This window comes from Oncorhynchus gorbuscha, unplaced genomic scaffold, assembly GCF_021184085.1.
Source record: "Oncorhynchus gorbuscha isolate QuinsamMale2020 ecotype Even-year unplaced genomic scaffold, OgorEven_v1.0 Un_scaffold_1239, whole genome shotgun sequence".
Classification (NCBI taxonomy): domain Eukaryota; kingdom Metazoa; phylum Chordata; class Actinopteri; order Salmoniformes; family Salmonidae; genus Oncorhynchus; species Oncorhynchus gorbuscha.
Window position 1 is genome coordinate 71040 of NW_025746074.1, and position 18373 is coordinate 89412.

The 18373-nt window shown below is 46.3% G+C and overlaps 1 protein-coding gene across 1 annotated transcript; it reads right to left on the reverse strand.

Moving 5' to 3' along the window:
• Positions 1-1386: 1386 nt before the first annotated feature.
• LOC124021876 (gastrula zinc finger protein XlCGF57.1-like) lies at positions 1387-14520 on the reverse strand. Its single transcript, XM_046337015.1, has 3 exons — positions 14227-14520; positions 11027-12063; positions 1387-1518 (listed from the first exon to the last, which is right to left on the reverse strand). Exons 1-3 carry the CDS (start codon positions 14518-14520, stop codon positions 1488-1490), a joined length of 1362 nt encoding a protein of 453 aa, XP_046192971.1. The 3' UTR covers positions 1387-1487.
• Positions 14521-18373: the final 3853 nt, after the last annotated feature.

Consider the following 18373-nt stretch of genomic DNA (forward strand, 5'->3'; position numbering starts at 1 on the left):
GGGGTGTGGTCGACGTGGCGGGAGGCCCGGGGTGTGGTCGACGTGGCGGGAGGCCCGGGGTGTGGTCGACGAGGCGGGAGGCCCGGGTGTGGTCGACGTGGCGGGAGGCCCGGGGTGTGGTCGACGAGGCGGGAGGCCCGGGGTGTGGTCCGTGGCGGGAGGCCCGGGGTGTGGTCGGCGAGGCGGGAGGCCCGGGGGTGTGGTCGACGTGGCGGAGGCCCGGGGTGTGGTCGGCGTGGCGGAGGCCCGGGTGTGGTCGGGACGTGGCGGGAGGCCCGGGGTGTGGTCGACGTGGCGGGAGGCCCGGGTGTGGTCGACGGGCGGGAGGCCCGGGTGTGGTCGACGTGGCGGGAGGCCCGGGGTGTGGTCGACGTGGCGGGAGGCCCGGGGTGGTCGACGTGGCGGAGGCCCCCGTGGCGGAGGCCCGGTGTGGTGGCGGAGGCCCGGGGTGTGGTCGACGTGGCGGGAGGCCCGGGGTCGGCGTGGCGGGATGTGGCGGGAGGCCCGGGTGTGGTCGACGGGCGGGAGGCCGGGGTGTGGTGTGTGGGTGGCGGGAGGCCCGTCGGCCGTGGCGGGAGGCCCGGGGGTCGACGTGGCGGGAGGCCCGGGGTGTGGTCGGCGTGGCGGGAGGCCCGGGGTGTGGTCGACGTGGCGGGAGGCCCGGGGTGTGGTCGGCGTGGCGGGAGGCCCGGGGTGTGGTCGGCGTGGCGGGAGGCCCGGGGTGTGGTCGCGTGGCGGGAGGCCCGGGGTGTGGTCGACGTGGCGGGAGGCCCGGGGTGTGGTCGACGTGGCGGGAGGCCCGGGGTGTGGTCGACGTGGCGGGAGGCCCGGGGTGTGGTCGGCGTGGCGGGAGGCCCGGGGTGTGGTCCGTGGCGGGAGGCCCGGGGTGTGGTCGACGTGGCGGGAGGCCCGGGGTGTGGTCGACGTGGCGGGAGGCCCGGGGTGTGGTCGACGAGGCGGGAGGCCCGGGGTGTGGTGGCGGGAGGCCCGGGGTGTGGTCGACGTGGCGGGAGGCCCGGGGTGTGGTCGGCGTGGCGGGAGGCCCGGGGTGTGGTCGACGTGGCGGGAGGCCCGGGTGTGGTCGACGAGGCGGGAGGCCCGGGTGGTCCCGGGGTGTGGTCGGCGTGGCGGGAGGCCCGGGGTGTGGTCGCGTGGCGGGAGGCCCGGGGTGTGGTCGACGGAGGCGGGAGGCCCGGGTGTGGTGGCGGGAGGCCCGGGGTGTGGTCGACGAGGCGGGAGGCCGGGGTGTGGTGGCGGGAGGCCCGGGGTGTGGTCGACGTGGCGGGAGGCCCGGGGTGTGGTCGACGTGGCGGGAGGCCCGGGTGTGGTCCGGTTGACCCTCTAGCGGGGGTAGTAGCGGGAGCTGGTAGTAGCAGCTGGCCCGGTCCAACTCTCACAATCTGTGGTCATGGCAACCATAGAGAAGTCCACTCAGAAGGTCTCTGCCAATGATGGTGTTTCCTGCTGAACTCTGACCCTGCCCAGTGTTACCAATCAGAAGCAGCCTCAACGCTGCCACTATGGAGACACATACACACAATACAGTCAAACAAGTCAGTTTATTGATCTGTTCAATTCATCAGTCAACCATTTGGGCCGTTTCAATACAACTTCTTTATGTACCAGTAGGGCCTAGTCCTGGGATAAAAACCCTATTTGGTTGATTTCATTGAGGTTTAAATATGTGATAGAAGAGTGAATAGGCCTAGAGATTTCCTGGTCAGGTGATCTTATATTTTGAGTTCTACTGGGGTAAGACAGTTTAACTGCAGTAAGTTCATGAGGCAGTTATACATGATATTTTTCAAGAATCAATGGCTACGTGTCCAAAAAGTCCAAAAATGAATGTACCAATCACAGATTGTCCCCTTTTTAAGTCTTGTATAAACAAAGTCCAGTTTCCCTACTCAGAACACCGGAGAATCCTATAACCTGGTTCCTTTCACCTGGGCTCATTTTAAGGATCGACTCCATTGCTCTCCAGTTCCGACACAGAACACTGGGACGGTGTCCCAAATGGCATCCTATTCCATATAGTGCACTACTTTTGACCAGAGCCCTGTGGGCCATAGTGCACTTTAATAGGGAATAGGGTGGCATTTGGGATGTACCCGGAGGTTCCTCTCACCTGGGTTTCTTCTTACACCTGTGCCTCTTCAGGGACCCAGTTTGACTGTAGCTCTTACCGCACTGCGTGCATTTGTACGGCTTCTCCCTGTGTGGACAACCATGTGCACTTTACGCAACGTAGAATTGACAAAGCACTTGTCGCACTCAGAGCATTTGTATGGTTTCTCCCCTGCGTGTCTCCTCATGTGCTGCGTTAGATTCCCACTCTGACTGTAGCTAATACCACACTCTATGCATTTGTACGGCTTCTCTCTGGTGTGGACAACCATGTGTGCATTATGGGATGCCGAAGTGACAAAGCATTTGTCGCAATCTGAGCATTTGTAAGGTTTCTCCCTGTGTGTTTCCTTTTGACGTGGTCTTTTAGCTTGCACCGCTGTTTGAACTGGTTCCCACAGTCCTGGCAAGAGAACGGCGTCTCTCCGGTGTGTTGTCGCCGGTGGATCATAAGGGTGTGCGGCCCGGCAAAGGTCATGGGACACTCTGGGCAGGACAGCGGGCACTCGCCGGTGTGGCTCAGCCGGTGATACTTCAGACTCATGTAACTCTGGCCACACTCCGGGCACACGTACAGTTTACACCCACTGTGGGCCGTCATGTGGCGCTTCAGGTGGGCGGAGATCTTGAAGCCTTGGCTGTACTGGGGGCAGACGTAGGGCTGCGCATCACTGTGTTACCGCATGTGGTGGGTCAGGTTGGATTTGAATGCGAAGGTTCTGCCGCACTGGGGGCAGACGAAAGGACGTTCCGCATCGTGAATTTGTCGTCCAAGCCGGCTTTCCGGGAGAAGGTCTTATGGCACACCTCGCAGGAGTACGGCCGGTACTGTGTGTGGATACGGGAACTCCAGCGTGGTTTTGGAGAAGAACTTCCGTCCACAGAAACCGGCGGACCTTCTGGTTGCGAGGCCGCCATTCTGGGTCGGACCGGAATGCAGTCAGATTGAACTGCTGGCTGGTAGCCGACCACAGGCGTATCCTTCCATCTTGGAAGTACAGAGGGGCATCCTCTGCCTTGATACCCAGGTGATGTGCTTCTGTCCTGGGGTCGCTCTCTGTAGGTCCCCTGGTGTTACCCATCTCTGGGTCGTAGCTCTCTGGCTTCACAGAGTTCAACCAGTGTTCAATTTTTGCCCCGACAGGCAGCTCGTCCATCTCTTGTTTCACCTGGTTTAAATTAGAATACCTTTTATTTTTCTGAGGAAACTTACAAACCAGTCAAGATGTCTAGTAAACATATACTGTAACATTCACACAGACAGATACAAATGCAATACAAGATCTCAATTAAATGTTAATTTAAAAGCCAGAATTTTAAACCTACCTCGTTTTACCTCACAGACAATCTAAATGAGTGTCAGTAAGGCTCTCTGAGCTACTGATACTCTTGACGACAAGGCCAGGGGCTTTCTGCCCAGAGAAAATCACAGACAATCTAAATGAGTGTCAGTAAGGCTCTCTGAGCTACTGATACTCTTGACGACAAGGCCAGGGGCTTTCTGCCCAGAGAAAATCACAGACAATCTAAATGAGTGTCAGTAAGGCTCTCTGAGCTACTGATACTCTTGACGACAAGGACAGGGGCTTTCTGCCCAGAGAAAATCACAGACAATCTAAATGAATCCTATAAGTGATGATATTCATGAACCTGAAACCAGGAAAAGTCAAGACACCAAAAACTAAATGAAAAGCTCATTCTGAGGGGCTTCTTACCTGAGTCGGTCTGTTCTCCTCTAATTACCTCAGCCATACTGTGGTAGTCTCCTCTAATTACCTCAGCCATACTGTGGTAGTCTTCTTTAATTACCTCAGCCATACTGTGGTAGTCTCCTCTAATAACCTCAGCCATACTGTGGTAGTCTACCTCAGCCATACTGTGGTATAATTACCTCAGCCATACTGTGGTAGTCTCCTCTAATAACCTCAGCCATACTGTGGTAGTCTTCTTTAATTACCTCAGCCATACTGTGGTAGTCTCCTCTAATAACCTCAGCCATACTGTGGTAGTCTTCTTTAATTACCTCAGCCATACTGTGGTAGTCTACCTCAGCCATACTGTGGTATAACCTCAGCCATACTGTGGTAGTCTTCTTTAATTACCTCAGCCATACTGTGGTAGTCTCCTCTAATTACCTCAGCCATACTGTGGTAGTCTTCTTTAATTACCTCAGCCATACTGTGGTAGTCTCCTCTAATAACCTCAGCCATACTGTGGTAGTCTTCTTTAATTACCTCAGCCATACTGTGGTAGTCTTCTTTAATTACCTCAGCCATACTGTGGTAGTCTTCTTTAATTACCTCAGCCATACTGTGGTAGTCTTCTTTAATTACCTCAGCCATACTGTGGTAGTCTCCTCTAATTACCTCAGCCATACTGTGGTAGTCTTCTTTAATTACCTCAGCCATACTGTGGTAGTCTTCTTTAATTACCTCAGCCATACTGTGGTAGTCTTCTTTAATTACCTCAGCCATACTGTGGTAGTCTTCTTTAATTACCTCAGCCATACTGTGGTAGTCTTCTTTAATTACCTCAGCCATACTGTGGTAGTCTTCTTTAATTACCTCAGCCATACTGTGGTAGTCTTCTTTAATTACCTCAGCCATACTGTGGTAGTCTCCTCTAATTACCTCAGCCATACTGTGGTAGTCTCCTCTAATTACCTCAGCCATACTGTGGTAGTCTCCTCTAATTACCTCAGCCATACTGTGGTAGTCTTCTTTAATTTTAATTACCTCAGCCATACTGTGGTAGTCTTCTTTAATTACCTCAGCCATACTGTGGTAGTCTCCTTAATTACCTCAGCCATACTGTGGTAGTCTAATAACCTCAGCCATACTGTGGTAGTCTTCTTTAATTACCTCAGCCATACTGTGGTAGTCTTCTTTAATCACCATCAGCCTAATACTGTGGTAGTCTCCTCTAATTACCTCAGCCATACTGTGGTAGTCTCCTCTAATAACCTCAGCCATACTGTGGTAGTCTTCTTTAATTACCTCAGCCATACTGTGGTAGTCTTCTTTAATTAGCCATACTGTGGTAGTCTTCTTTAATAACCTCAGCCATACTGTGGTAGTCTCCTTAATTACCTCAGCCATACTGTGGTAGTCTCCTCTAATTACCTCAGCCATACTGTGGTAGTCTTCTTTAATTACCTCAGCCATACTGTGGTAGTCTCCTCTAATAACCTCAGCCATACTGTGGTAGTCTTCTTTAATTACCTCAGCCATACTGTGGTAGTCTTCTTTAATTACCTCAGCCATACTGTGGTAGTCTCCTCTAATTACCTCAGCCATACTGTGGTAGTCTCCTCTAATTACCTCAGCCATACTGTGGTAGTCTTCTTTAATTACCTTCTTTAATACCTCAGCCATACTGTGGTAGTCTTCTTTAATTACCTCAGCCATGTGGTAGTCTTCTTTAATTACCTCAGCCATACTGTGGTAGTCTCCTCTAATTACCTCAGCCATACTGTGGTAGTCTCCTCTAATTACCTCAGCCATACTGTGGTAGTCTTCTTTAATTACCTCAGCCATACTGTGGTAGTCTCCTCTAATTAACCTCAGCCATACCTCACTACTGTGGTAGTCTTCTTTAATTACCCTAATTACCTCAGCCATACTGTGGTAGTCTTCTTTAATTACCTCAGCCATACTGTGGTAGTCTCCTCTAATTACCTCAGCCATACTGTGGTAGTCTCCTCTAATTACCTCAGCCATACTGTGGTAGTCTTCTTTAATTACCTCAGCCATACTGTGGTAGTCTTCTTTAATTACCTCAGCCATACTGTGGTAGTCTCCTCTAATTACCTCAGCCATACTGTGGTAGTCTCCTCTAATTACCTCAGCCATACTGTGGTAGTCTCCTCTAATTATCTCAGCCATACTGTGGTAGTCTTCTTTAATTACCTCAGCCATACTGTGGTAGTCTCCCCTAATTACCTCAGCCATACTGTGGTAGTCTCCTCTAATAACCTCAGCCATACTGTGGTAGTCTTCTTTAATTACCTCAGCCATACTGTGGTAGTCTCCTCTAATTACCTCAGCCATACTGTGGTAGTCTCCTCTAATTACCTCAGCCATACTGTGGTAGTCTTCTTTAATTACCTCAGCCATACTATGGTAGTCTTCTTTAATTACCTCAGCCATACTGTGGTAGTCTTCTTTATTGTTTAGTGTAACAGAGGTGAAATCAAAACATTAGAAATACAATCTAACACTACTATATATATTGATTTAAAGCTTTTTTTAAACATTTTTACGTCAGAATATTTGACTAAATTTTGGTAATCAACTATGACTCCTCCTGACAGCCCAGGAGATACAGCATTACTTCCCTTTTGTTCATTATCAAAACATTTTTATTTTCCTAGTAATTCCTTCCCTCCTGACATAAGCAAATATTCAAGTGTGTACTTGTGTGAATTGGACATGTTTGTATATCTCCCTGAGACAGTCTGAAGAGCTGAGGTCGAAGCCAAGGTCAGCCATTATCAAGGGGGTTACAGGAAGTGCCATGGAATGACCTCATCAATGAAACCGGTGTGGTTTACTCAACTCTGTGTTGTCTGTTGTCTGCTCACACTGCTATGCTTTATCTTGGCCAGGTCGCAGTTGCAAATGAGAACTTGTTCTCAACTAGCCTACCTGGTTAAATAAAGGTGAAATAAAAAATAAAATAAAAAATACGTTGTCTACTGAGAGTTAATACAAATATTAAAAAGTCGCTTCAAGAAAAACATGTCACCAAATGACTGAATATGTTATGGGACATCTTGTCCCATTGTAACTTATAGCAAGCAATATTGCAGCAATTTGAAATGGATTCCTGTTATATTTCTTATTGTTTTTAAGTCTTTAATATACCTCCTTAATCAGTATAAGTAAAAAATATATATTCATTCGTAGTCCATTTTAGTTTGCTCAGAACATAGCAGATTCATACATCTACTTTTAGTCAACTCTCAAGTTTAAAGTTCATGCAGTGCTGGCGTGTTCCGTAGTGCCCTTCAACTGCCCCGTTAGGCTACAAGGTCAAAGGTCAAAGCAAAATGTCACATAGATCCTCCCTACAGCCAACCTGCTGGATACGTAAGACATGGCTCTGGTTTAGTAGCCAAAAGGGATCTCACCTTTTAAGCAGTGTGATTCTTCAGTTACATTGTAATCTCCTCCATCATTCCTTAGAGAGCGTCCCTGAACCTGTCAGTGTTGTTTAAACCAGCCCTTTTACGGCCTTCTCTTTCTGACTGGCCCTTATCACTCACCAACACGCTTATTGATCAGTTCTATTAATCACTTGGGCATAAATGACATAACCATGGCACCACAGGAGGCTGGTGGCACCTTAATTGGGGAGGACGGGCTTGTGGTAATGGATGGAGTGGAATAGGTGGAATGGCATCACACACGGTTTCCATGGTTTCCATGTGTTAGAATCCATTCCATTTACTCCGTTCCACTGTGTTAGAATCCATTCCATATACTCCGTTCCACTGTGTTAGAATCCATTCCATATACTCCGTTCCACTGTGTTAGAATCCATTCCATATACTCCGTTCCACTGTGTTAGAATCCATTCCATTTACTCCGTTCCACTGTGTTAGAATCCATTCCATTTACTCCGTTCCACTGTGTTAGAATCCATTCCATTTACTCCGTTCCACTGTGTTACAATCCATTCCATTTACTCCGTTCCACCCATCATCATGATACAACCTGTTCTATACATCCTAATAATCATCAAATCAAATGTATTTATAAAGCCCTTCTTACATCAGCTGATATCTCAACGTGCTGTACAGAAACCCATTCTAAAACCCCAAACAGCAAGCAATGCAGGTGTAGAGGTGTAAGAAGGCTTTCAGTCTCAACCATGCCATTAATAGTAGATGCATGTTTTTTTATGCAAAGCATTTCGCTACACTCGCTTTAACATCTGCTAACCATGTGTATGAGACCATTAACATCTGCTAACCATGTGTATGAGACCATTAACATCTGCTAACCATGTGTATGAGACCAATAACATCTGCTAACCATGTGTATGAGACCATTAACATCTGCTAACCATGTGTATGAGACCATTAACATCTGCTAACCATGTGTATGAGACCATTAACATCTGCTAACCATGTGTATGTGACCATTAACATCTGCTAACCATGTGTATGAGACCATTAACATCTGCTAACCATGTGTATGTGACCATTAACATCTGCTAACCATGTGTATGTGACCATTAACATCTGCTAACCATGTGTATGTGACCATTAACATCTGCTAACCATGTGTATGTGACCATTAACATCTGCTAACCATGTGTATGAGACCATTAACATCTGCTAACCATGTGTATGAGACCAATAACATCTGCTAACCATGTGTATGAGACCAATAACATTTGCTAACCATGTGTATGAGACCAATAACATTTGCTAACCATGTGTATGTGACCAATAACATCTGCTAACCATGTGTATGAGACCATTAACATCTGCTAACCATGTGTATGTGACCAATAACATCTGCTAACCATGTGTACGAGACCATTAACAACTGCTAACCATGTGTATGTGACCAATAACATCTGCTAACCATGTGTACGAGACCATTAACATCTGCTAACCATGTGTACGAGACCAATAACATCTGCTAACCATGTGTACGAGACCAATAACATCTGCTAACCATGTGTACGTGACCATTAACATCTGCTAACCATGTGTACGAGACCATTAACATCTGCTAACCATGTGTACGAGACCAATAACATCTGCTAACCATGTGTACGTGACCATTAACATCTGCTAACCATGTGTACGAGACCATTAACATCTGCTAACCATGTGTACGTGACCATTAACATCTGCTAACCATGTGTATGTGACAAATCAAATTTGATTTGAAGTTTCAATACAAAGACTGTTTTACAACATGGAGGACCGGTTACCACAGATTCAGCCTGGCGCTTAGGATAAAAACCTATTACACTGGAGATTCTCCTGCTTTTAGTTCCAGGACTTGGCTTAATCTGCGTCTGGGGAAACCGTCCCGCAACTTCACATCACACATCAGGTGAGAGTGGGACTGCATCACAGGGAAAACAGGTCAACCTATTGAGGGTTCAATAACTGATAGAACAGTCAATGGAACAGCCTATTGAGGGTTCAATAACTGATAGAACAGTCTATTGAGGGTTCAATAACTGATAGAACAGTCAATGGAACAGCCTATAGAGGGTTCAATAACTGATAGAACAGTCAATGGAACAGCCTATATAGGGTTCAATAACTGATAGAACAGTCAATGGAACAGCCTATAGAGGGTTCAATAACTGATAGAACAGTCAATGGAACAGCCTATTGAGGGTTCAATAACTGATAGAACAGTCTATTGAGGGTTCAATAACTGAAAGAACAGTCAATGGAACAGCCTATTGAGGGTTCAATAACTGATAGAACAGTCTATTGAGGGTTCAATAACTGAAAGAACAGTCAATGGAACAGCCCATTGTTTTCCCTGGTGATGTAATCAAATATTTAGAGTTCTGATGGGGTCAGACAATTTAACTAAATTCAAGAGGCATTTATTTCTAAGTTATATTCTTCAAGAATCAAAGTTTAAAAAATATGTATGCATGTACCAATCCCAGATTGCTCCTTCAAATCCTGCATAAACAAAAGGCCAGTTTCCCAACTCAGGACACCTGAGAATCCTCTCACCTGGCTTCTGTCATCTACGTGGCTGCTTACACCTGTTCTGCCTGTGGCTATGGAACCCTGACCTGTTCACCGGACGTGCTACCTGTCCCAGACCTGCTGTTTTCAACTCTCTAGAGACAGCAGGAGTGGTAGAGATACTCTTAATGATCGGCTATGAAAAGCCAACTGACATTTACTCCTGAGGTGTTGACCTGTTGCACCCTCTACAACCACTGTGATTATTATTATTTGACCCTACTGGTCATTTATGAACATCTCGGCCATGTTCTGTTATAATCTCCACCTGGCACAGCCAGAAGAGGACTGGCCACCCCTCATAGCCTGGTTCCTCTCTAGGTTTCTTCCTAGGTTTTGGCCTTTCTAGGGAGTTTTTCCTAGCCACCGTGCTTCTACACCTGCATTGCTTGCTGTTTGGGGTTTTAGGCTGGGTTTGTGTACAGCACTTTGAGATATCAGCTGATGTACAAAGGGCTTTATAAATACATTTGATTTTGATTTGTACTGCTTTAAGGATCCACTCTCCAGTTCCTACACTCAGAACACTGGGTCGACGTCTCAAATGGCTCCCTATATAGTGCACTACTTTGACCAGAGCCCTATTCCCTATATAGTACTACTTTAGACCAGAGCCCTATTCCCTATATAGTGCACTACTTTAGACCAGAGCCCTATTCCCTATATAGTGCACTACTTTAGACCAGAGCCCTATTCCCTATATAGTGCACTACTTTAGACCAGAGCCCTATTCCCTATATAGTGCACTACTTTAGACCAGAGCCCTATTCCCTATATAGTGCACTACTTTAGACCAGAGCCCTATTCCCTATATAGTGCACTACTTTTTAGACCAGAGCCCTAGACCAGAGCCCTATATAGTGCACTACTTTGACCAGAGCCCTATTCCCTATATAGTGCACTACTTTGACCAGAGCCCTATTCCCTATATAGTGCACTACTTTAGACCAGAGCCCTATTCCCTATATAGTGCACTACTTTTGACCAGAGCCCTATTCCCTGCACTACTTTTCAGAGCCTATTCCCTATATAGTGCACTACTTTTGGCCAGAGCCCTATTCCCTATATAGTGCACTACTTTTGACCAGAGCCCTATGGTCCCTAGTGCACTAGTTAGAGAATAGGGTGCCATTTGGTGCGTAACCCCAAGGTTCCGCTCACCTGGTTTGCTGCTCACACCTGTGCCTCTTCAGGCCCCCACTCTGACTGTAGCTCCTACAGCACTCTGTGCATTTGTATGGCTTCTCTCCTGTGTGGACAACCATGTGCACTTTACGAGACGCCGAAGTGACGAAGCACTTGTCACACTCAGAGCATTTGTATGGTTTCTCCCCTGTGTGTTTCCTTCTGACGTGGTCTTTCAGTTGGCACCCCTGTTTGAACCTCTTCCCACAGTCCTGGCAAGAGAACGGCGTCTCCCCGGTGTGCTGTCGCCGGTGGATCATAAGGGTGTGCGGCCGGGCAAAGGTCATGGGACACTCTGGGCAGGACAGCGGGCGCTCGCCGGTGTGGCTCAGCCGGTGATACTTGAGACTCATGTAACGGACGAAACTCTGGCCGCACTCCGGGCACACGTACGGTTTATACCCGCTGTGGGAAATCATGTGGCTCTTGAGTTGGGCGGAGATCTTGAAGCCGTGGCCGCACTGGGAGCAGACGTAGGGCCGCGCGTCGCTGTGGAACCGCATGTGGCGGGTCAGGTTGGATTTGAATGTGAAGGTTCTGCCGCATTGGAGGCAGGCGAAGGGGCGTTCCGCCTCGTGGATTGGTCGGTGCTCGACCAGACCGCCTTTCCGGGAGAAGGTTTTATGGCACACCTCACAGGAGTACGGCTGGTACTGGGTGTGGATCCGGGAGTGTAACTCCAGCGTGGTTTTGGAGAAGAACTTCTGGCCACAGTCTGGACAAGGGAACCGGCGGACCTTCTGGTTGCGAGGCCACCATTCTGGCTCAGAACTCAACGCAGCCAGATTGAACATCTGAACGGTAGCCGACCGCAGCCGCCTCCCTCCATCCTGGTGGTACAGGGGGGCATCCTCCGTCTTGATACCCAGGTGATGTGCATCTGTCCTGGGGTCGCTCTCTGTAGGTCCCCTGGTGTTACCCATCTCTGGGTCGTAGCTCTCTGTCTTCACAGAGTTCAACCAGTGTTCATCACTTCTTGTCCCGATAGGCAGCTCGTCCATCTCTTGTTTCACCTGGTTTAGAACAGAATAGCTTTATTTTCTAAGAGGAAACTTCAGTGGTGGTCGTATGATACATAAAGATATCTAGTAAAATATATACCTGCAACATTCACACAGACATATATATAGTAAACATACACTACCAGTCAACATTTTTAGAACACCTACTTCAAGGGGTTTTCTTTATTTTTTAAACTATTTTCTACATTGTATAATAATAGTGAAGACATCAAAACTATGAAATAACACATATGGAATCATGTAAGCAAAAAAGTGTTAAACAAATCAAAATATTTGAGATTTTTCAAATAGCCACCCTTTGCCTTGACAGCTTTGCACACTATTGCCATTCTCTCAACCAGCTTCACCTGGAATGCTTTTCCAACAGTCTAGAAGGACCATCTCAATTTGGTTGAGGTCGGGGGATTGTGGAGGCCAGGTCATCTGAGGCAGCACTCCATCACTCTCCTTCTTGGTAAAATAGCCCTTACACAGCCTGGAGGTGTGTTGGGTCATTGTCCTGTTGAAAAACAAATGATAGTCCCACTAAGCGCAAACCAGATGTGAAGGCGTATCACTGCAGAATGCTGTGGTAGCCACGTTGGTTAAGTAAGTGTGCCTTGAATTCTACATAAATCACAGACAGTGTCACCAGCGAAGCACACCCACACCATAACACCTCCTCCTCCAGGCTTCACGGTGGAAAATACACATGGGGAGATCATCCATTCACCCACACCGCATCTCACAAAGACACAGCGGTTGGAACCAAAAATCTCCAATTTGGACTCCAGACCAAAGGACACATTTCCACCGGTCTAATGTCTGTTGCTCGTGTTTCTTGGCCCAAGCAAGTCTCTTCTTCTTGTTGGTGTCCTTTAGTAGTGGTTTCTTTGCAGCAATTCGACCATAAAGGCCTGATTCACACAGTCTCCTCTGAACAGTTGATGTTGAGATGTGACTGTTACTTGAACTGTGAAGCATTTATTTGGGCTGCAATCTGAGCCTGGTAACTCTAATGAACTTGTCCTCTGCAACAGATGTAACTCAGGGTTCTTGCGACTGCACGTGAAGAAACATTCAAAGTTTTTGACAATTTCCACATTGACTGACCTTCATGTCTTAAAGTAAGGGTCTGTTGTTTCCCTTTGCTTATTTGAGCTGTTCTTGCCATAATATGAACTTGGTCTTTTACCAAATAGGGCTGTCTTCGGTTTACCCCCCCTTTGTCACAACAAAACTTATTGGCTCAAACGCATTGAGGAACGAAATTCCACAAATGTAACTTTTAACAAGGCACACCTGCTAATTGAAATGCACTCCAGGTGACTACCTCATGAAGCTGGTTGAGAGAATGCCAAGCGTGTGCAAAGCTGTCATCAAGGCAACGGGTGGCTTTTTGAAGAATCTCAAATATATTTTGCTTTGGGGTTACTTTTGGTTACTCCATGATTCCATATGTTTATTTAATAGTTTTGATGTCTTCACTATTCTCCTACAATGTAGAAAATAGTAAAAATAAAGAAAAACCTTGAATGAGTAGGTGTTCTAAACTTTTGACTGGTAGTGTATAGCTGCAACATTCACACAGACAGATATCGAGTAAACATATAGCTGCAACATTCACACAGACAGATATCGAGTAAACATATAGCTGCAACATTCACACAGACAGATATCTAGTAAACATATAGCTGCAACATTCACACAGACAGATATCTAGTAAATATATAGCTGTAACATTCACACAGACAGATATCGAGTAAACATATAGCTGCAACATTCACACAGACAGATATATAGTAAACATATAGCTGCAACATTCACACAGACAGATATCTAGTAAACATATAGCTGTAACATTCACACAGACAGATGTCGAGTAAACATATAGCTGTAACATTCACACAGACAGCTATCTATTAAACATATAGCTACAACATTCACACAGACAGATATCTAGTAAACATATAGCTGTAACATTCACACAGACAGCTATCTATTAAACATATAGCTGCAACATTCACACAGATAGCTATCTAGTAAACATATAGCTGTAACATTCACACAGACATATCTAGTAAACATATAGCTGTAACATTCACACAGACAGATACAAATGCTATACAATATCTCAATTAAATGTTAATTTAAAAGGCAGAATTTTAAACCTACCTCTTGTTTTACCTCGTCAGGCCTCAAGATGGCGCTGGAGAGTTGTAGACTTATCTTGGGTTTGTTTTTGTAACGACCCCACCACTTAGGGGTCGATGATACCTGGCTAGAAACACTTTCACTGTCAGCAGAGTTGTTTCCTTTTCCTGTGGATTGGTTCCTTCCTCTGGTGGTGGTGGTGGTGGTGGAGTTTTTCTTCTTCGTTGGTTTTCTGCCTGGTTTGTTATTGTTCTTCTGAGCAGCGAGAGACAGTTGATCCTTCGTTAGTCTGTGGAGTCTCACGATAGCAGCCATCTTGAGATGATTCAGGTTAACGCTATGCCGAGAATCTCCTCCCTCTATTTTGAGTTGATGTAAGGCGCGTTCCTCTGCTCAGAAGTTGCTGACGCCTGATCTCACAACACCTGGATATGTATTTTAAGTTTCAACTAACCACATCATGTTATAGCAATGGTTGATGAAATAACATCCAGACAGGGAACATTACCCCTCGTCTCAATCTGGGCAGAGAAACTTGTTCTGTTAATGACGTCTCAGGGTCTTGTAGCTCTAGGATGGAACCATGTGGGAGATGTCTTGTCCTCTCCTTTAAAGACAGAGCTGGTCATCATCTGTAAGAAATAATGGATTCAATGGAGAGAAAGTAAGTAAGAATACTAGAATTGAGAAAATTAAGCCTACATCGTAAGATTTAAGAGTATAAATTAGACTCAATCAAATTAACTAAGAATAAGGAATCCAATAGCATTAGCTCTCCAAAGTAGATATATTAAATCAACTATTATTGGTTGAAAGACCACCTGACTGGTTTTCAAACCTTTCACATCATTAACCTAAAAATCTATGAAATCATTGTAGGATAAATAGATCTTAATTGTGAAATTCAACACTACATTTTGCTGCAAGAGAGGTCTCTTTTAAAGATTAAAAAAACGTCTACCAAATGTATTATGTTGGTGCAAAACGAAGCAGTACCTTAGTTACTTTTGGATGAATAATGCATTGATTACATACTGACAATTAACTCGACAGATACGTAAAGCGAAGTTTATTTGATAGCTTGCATTGTGGAAAGCTATAGCTACTGTAGTTATTCAGTTGATTAGCTGATTTATGACGTTTGGTCAGCTTGCTCTGGTCTAATCGCGCAAAGACAACGAGTTGCTCCTAAATAGAGTTACACGCACTGGACCAGAGCTAGGTAAACATCAGCTGGACCAGAGCTAGCTAAACATCAGCTGGACCAGAGCTAGCTAAACATCAGCTGGACCAGAGCTAGCTAAACATCAGCTGGACCAGAGCTAGCTAAACATCAGCTGGACCAGAGCTAGCTAAACATCAGCTGGACCAGAGCTAGCTAAACATCAGCTGGACCAGAGCTAGGTAAACATCAGCTGGACCAGAGCTAGGTAAACATCAGCTGGACCAGAGCTAGCTAAACATCAGCTGGACCAGAGCTAGCTAAACATCAGCTGGACCAGAGCTAGGTAAACATCAGCTGGACCAGAGCTAGCTAAACATCAGCTGGACCAGAGCTAGCTAAACATCAGCGTAAACATCAGCTGGACCAGAGCTAGGTAAACATCAGCTGGACCAGAGCTAGGTAAACATCAGCTGGACCAGAGCTAGCTAAACATCAGCTGGACCAGAGCTAGGTAAACATCAGCGTAAACATCAGCTGGACCAGAGCTAGCTAAACATCAGCTGGACCAGAGCTATAAACATCAGCTGGACCAGAGCTAGGTAAACATCAGCTGGACCAGAGCTAGGTAAACATCAGCTGGACCAGAGCTAGGTAAACATCAGCTGGACCAGAGCTAGCTAAACATCAGCTGGACCAGAGCTAGGTAAACATCAGCTGGACCAGAGCTAGGTAAACATCAGCTGGACCAGAGCTAGGTAAACATCAGCTGGACCAGAGCTAGGTAAACATCAGCTGGACCAGAGCTAGGTAAACATCAGCTGGACCAGAGCTAGCTAAACATCAGCTGGACCAGAGCTAGGTAAACATCAGCGTAAACATCAGCTGGACCAGAGCTAGCTAAACATCAGCTGGACCAGAGCTAGCTAAACATCAGCTGGACCAGAGCTAGGTAAACATCAGCTGGACCAGAGCTAGGTAAACATCAGCTGGACCAGAGCTAGGTAAACATCAGCTGGACCAGAGCTAGGTAAACATCAGCTGGACCAGAGCTAGGTAAACATCAGCTGGACCAGAGCTAGGTAAACATCAGCTGGACCAGAGCTAGGTAAACATCAGCTGGACCAGAGCTAGCTAAACATCAGCTGGACCAGAGCTAGGTAAACATCAGCGTAAACATCAGCTGGACCAGAGCTAGCTAAACATCAGCTGGACCAGAGCTAGGTAAACATCAGCTGGACCAGAGCTAGGTAAACATCAGCTGGACCAGAGCTAGGTAAACATCAGCTGGACCAGAGCTAGGTAAACATCAGCTGGACCAGAGCTAGCTAAACATCAGCTGGACCAGAGCTAGGTAAACATCAGCTGGACCAGAGCTAGGTAAACATCAGCTGGACCAGAGCTAGGTAAACATCAGCTGGACCAGAGCTAGCTAAACATCAGCTGGACCAGAGCTAGCTAAACATCAGCTGGACCAGAGCTAGCTAAACATCAGCTGGACCAGAGCTAGGTAAACATCAGCTGGACCAGAGCTAGCTAAACATCAGCTGGACCAGAGCTAGCTAAACATCAGCTGGACCAGAGCTAGGTAAACATCAGCGTAAACATCAGCTGGACCAGAGCTAGCTAAACATCAGCTGGACCAGAGCTAGGTAAACATCAGCTGGACCAGAGCTAGGTAAACATCAGCTGGACCAGAGCTAGGTAAACATCAGCTGGACCAGAGCTAGGTAAACATCAGCTGGACCAGAGCTAGCTAAACATCAGCTGGACCAGAGCTAGGTAAACATCAGCTGGACCAGAGCTAGCTAAACATCAGCTGGACCAGATAGCTAGTTACTACTACAAGAGACATCAGATAGCTAGTTACTACTACAAGAGACATCAGATAGCTAGTTACTACTACAAGAGACATCAGATAGCTAGTTACTACTACAAGAGACATCAGATAGCTAGTTACTACTACAAGAGACATCAGATAGCTAGTTACTACTACAAGAGACATCAGATAGCTAGTTACTACTACAAGAGACATCAGATAGCTAGTTACTACCTGCAGAGACAAGGCAACAATCTGAGGCGGGCATCATGGGTGTTCAGAGTCGGTTTACTGAGAAGCCAGTACAGTTATATCAGGAAATAATTGCAATCCCAGTTTGCAATAAACACATTTGCATTCAAAGATAAACAATAACGCACATGAATCCACAGCGCAAAGGAAGTAGTGACTGGTTCTGCTGATTTTGTTCGACGTCCACATTCTCAATGCTGCCACCTAGCGGATCGGATGAATCAGACATATCGGCCCATTTCCAAGTATGCTCTATAAGAGATAAAGATAGACCGACCCCCCTAATTCTCATGGGTTGCCCATTATCATTTGTACGTGTACTGTCAGTGAAAAAAACTATCTGTTCGTAAATCCACATGGTAAAACACGTATCTACTGTTTGAAGAGACAGTATAGATTTGCTTTTCATTCATTTTTTAAATCATTTTATTTGGTCATAAAATTATACGCTAATTCTGATTTATTTATTTTTAAAAATGTATTTAATTTTTTATCCCATCATTTGATATAATTATTTTTTATGTAATTTTATATCAGCATACAAATGTGTTAGAAAAAACAATGCATGATACAGTATGTGTATGTGTGTGTGTGTGTGTGTGTGTGTGTGTGTGTGTGTGTGTGTGTGTGTGTGTGTGTGTGTGTGTGTGTGTGTGTCTGTCTGTCTGTCTGTGTGTGTGTGTGTGTGTGTGTGTGTGTGTGTGTGTGTGTGTGTGTGTGTGTGTGTGTGTGTGTGTGTGTGTGTGTGTGTGTGTGTGTGTGGCAGTGTGTGGCTGTGTGTGGCAGTGTGTGTGTTGTGTGTGTGGCAGTGTGTGGCAGTGTGTGTGTGTGTGGCAGTGTGTGTGTTGTGTGTGGCAGTGTGTGTGTTGTGTGTGTATTGTGTGTGGCAGTGTGTGTGTTGTGTGTGTGGCAGTGTGTGTGTTTGTTTGTGTGTG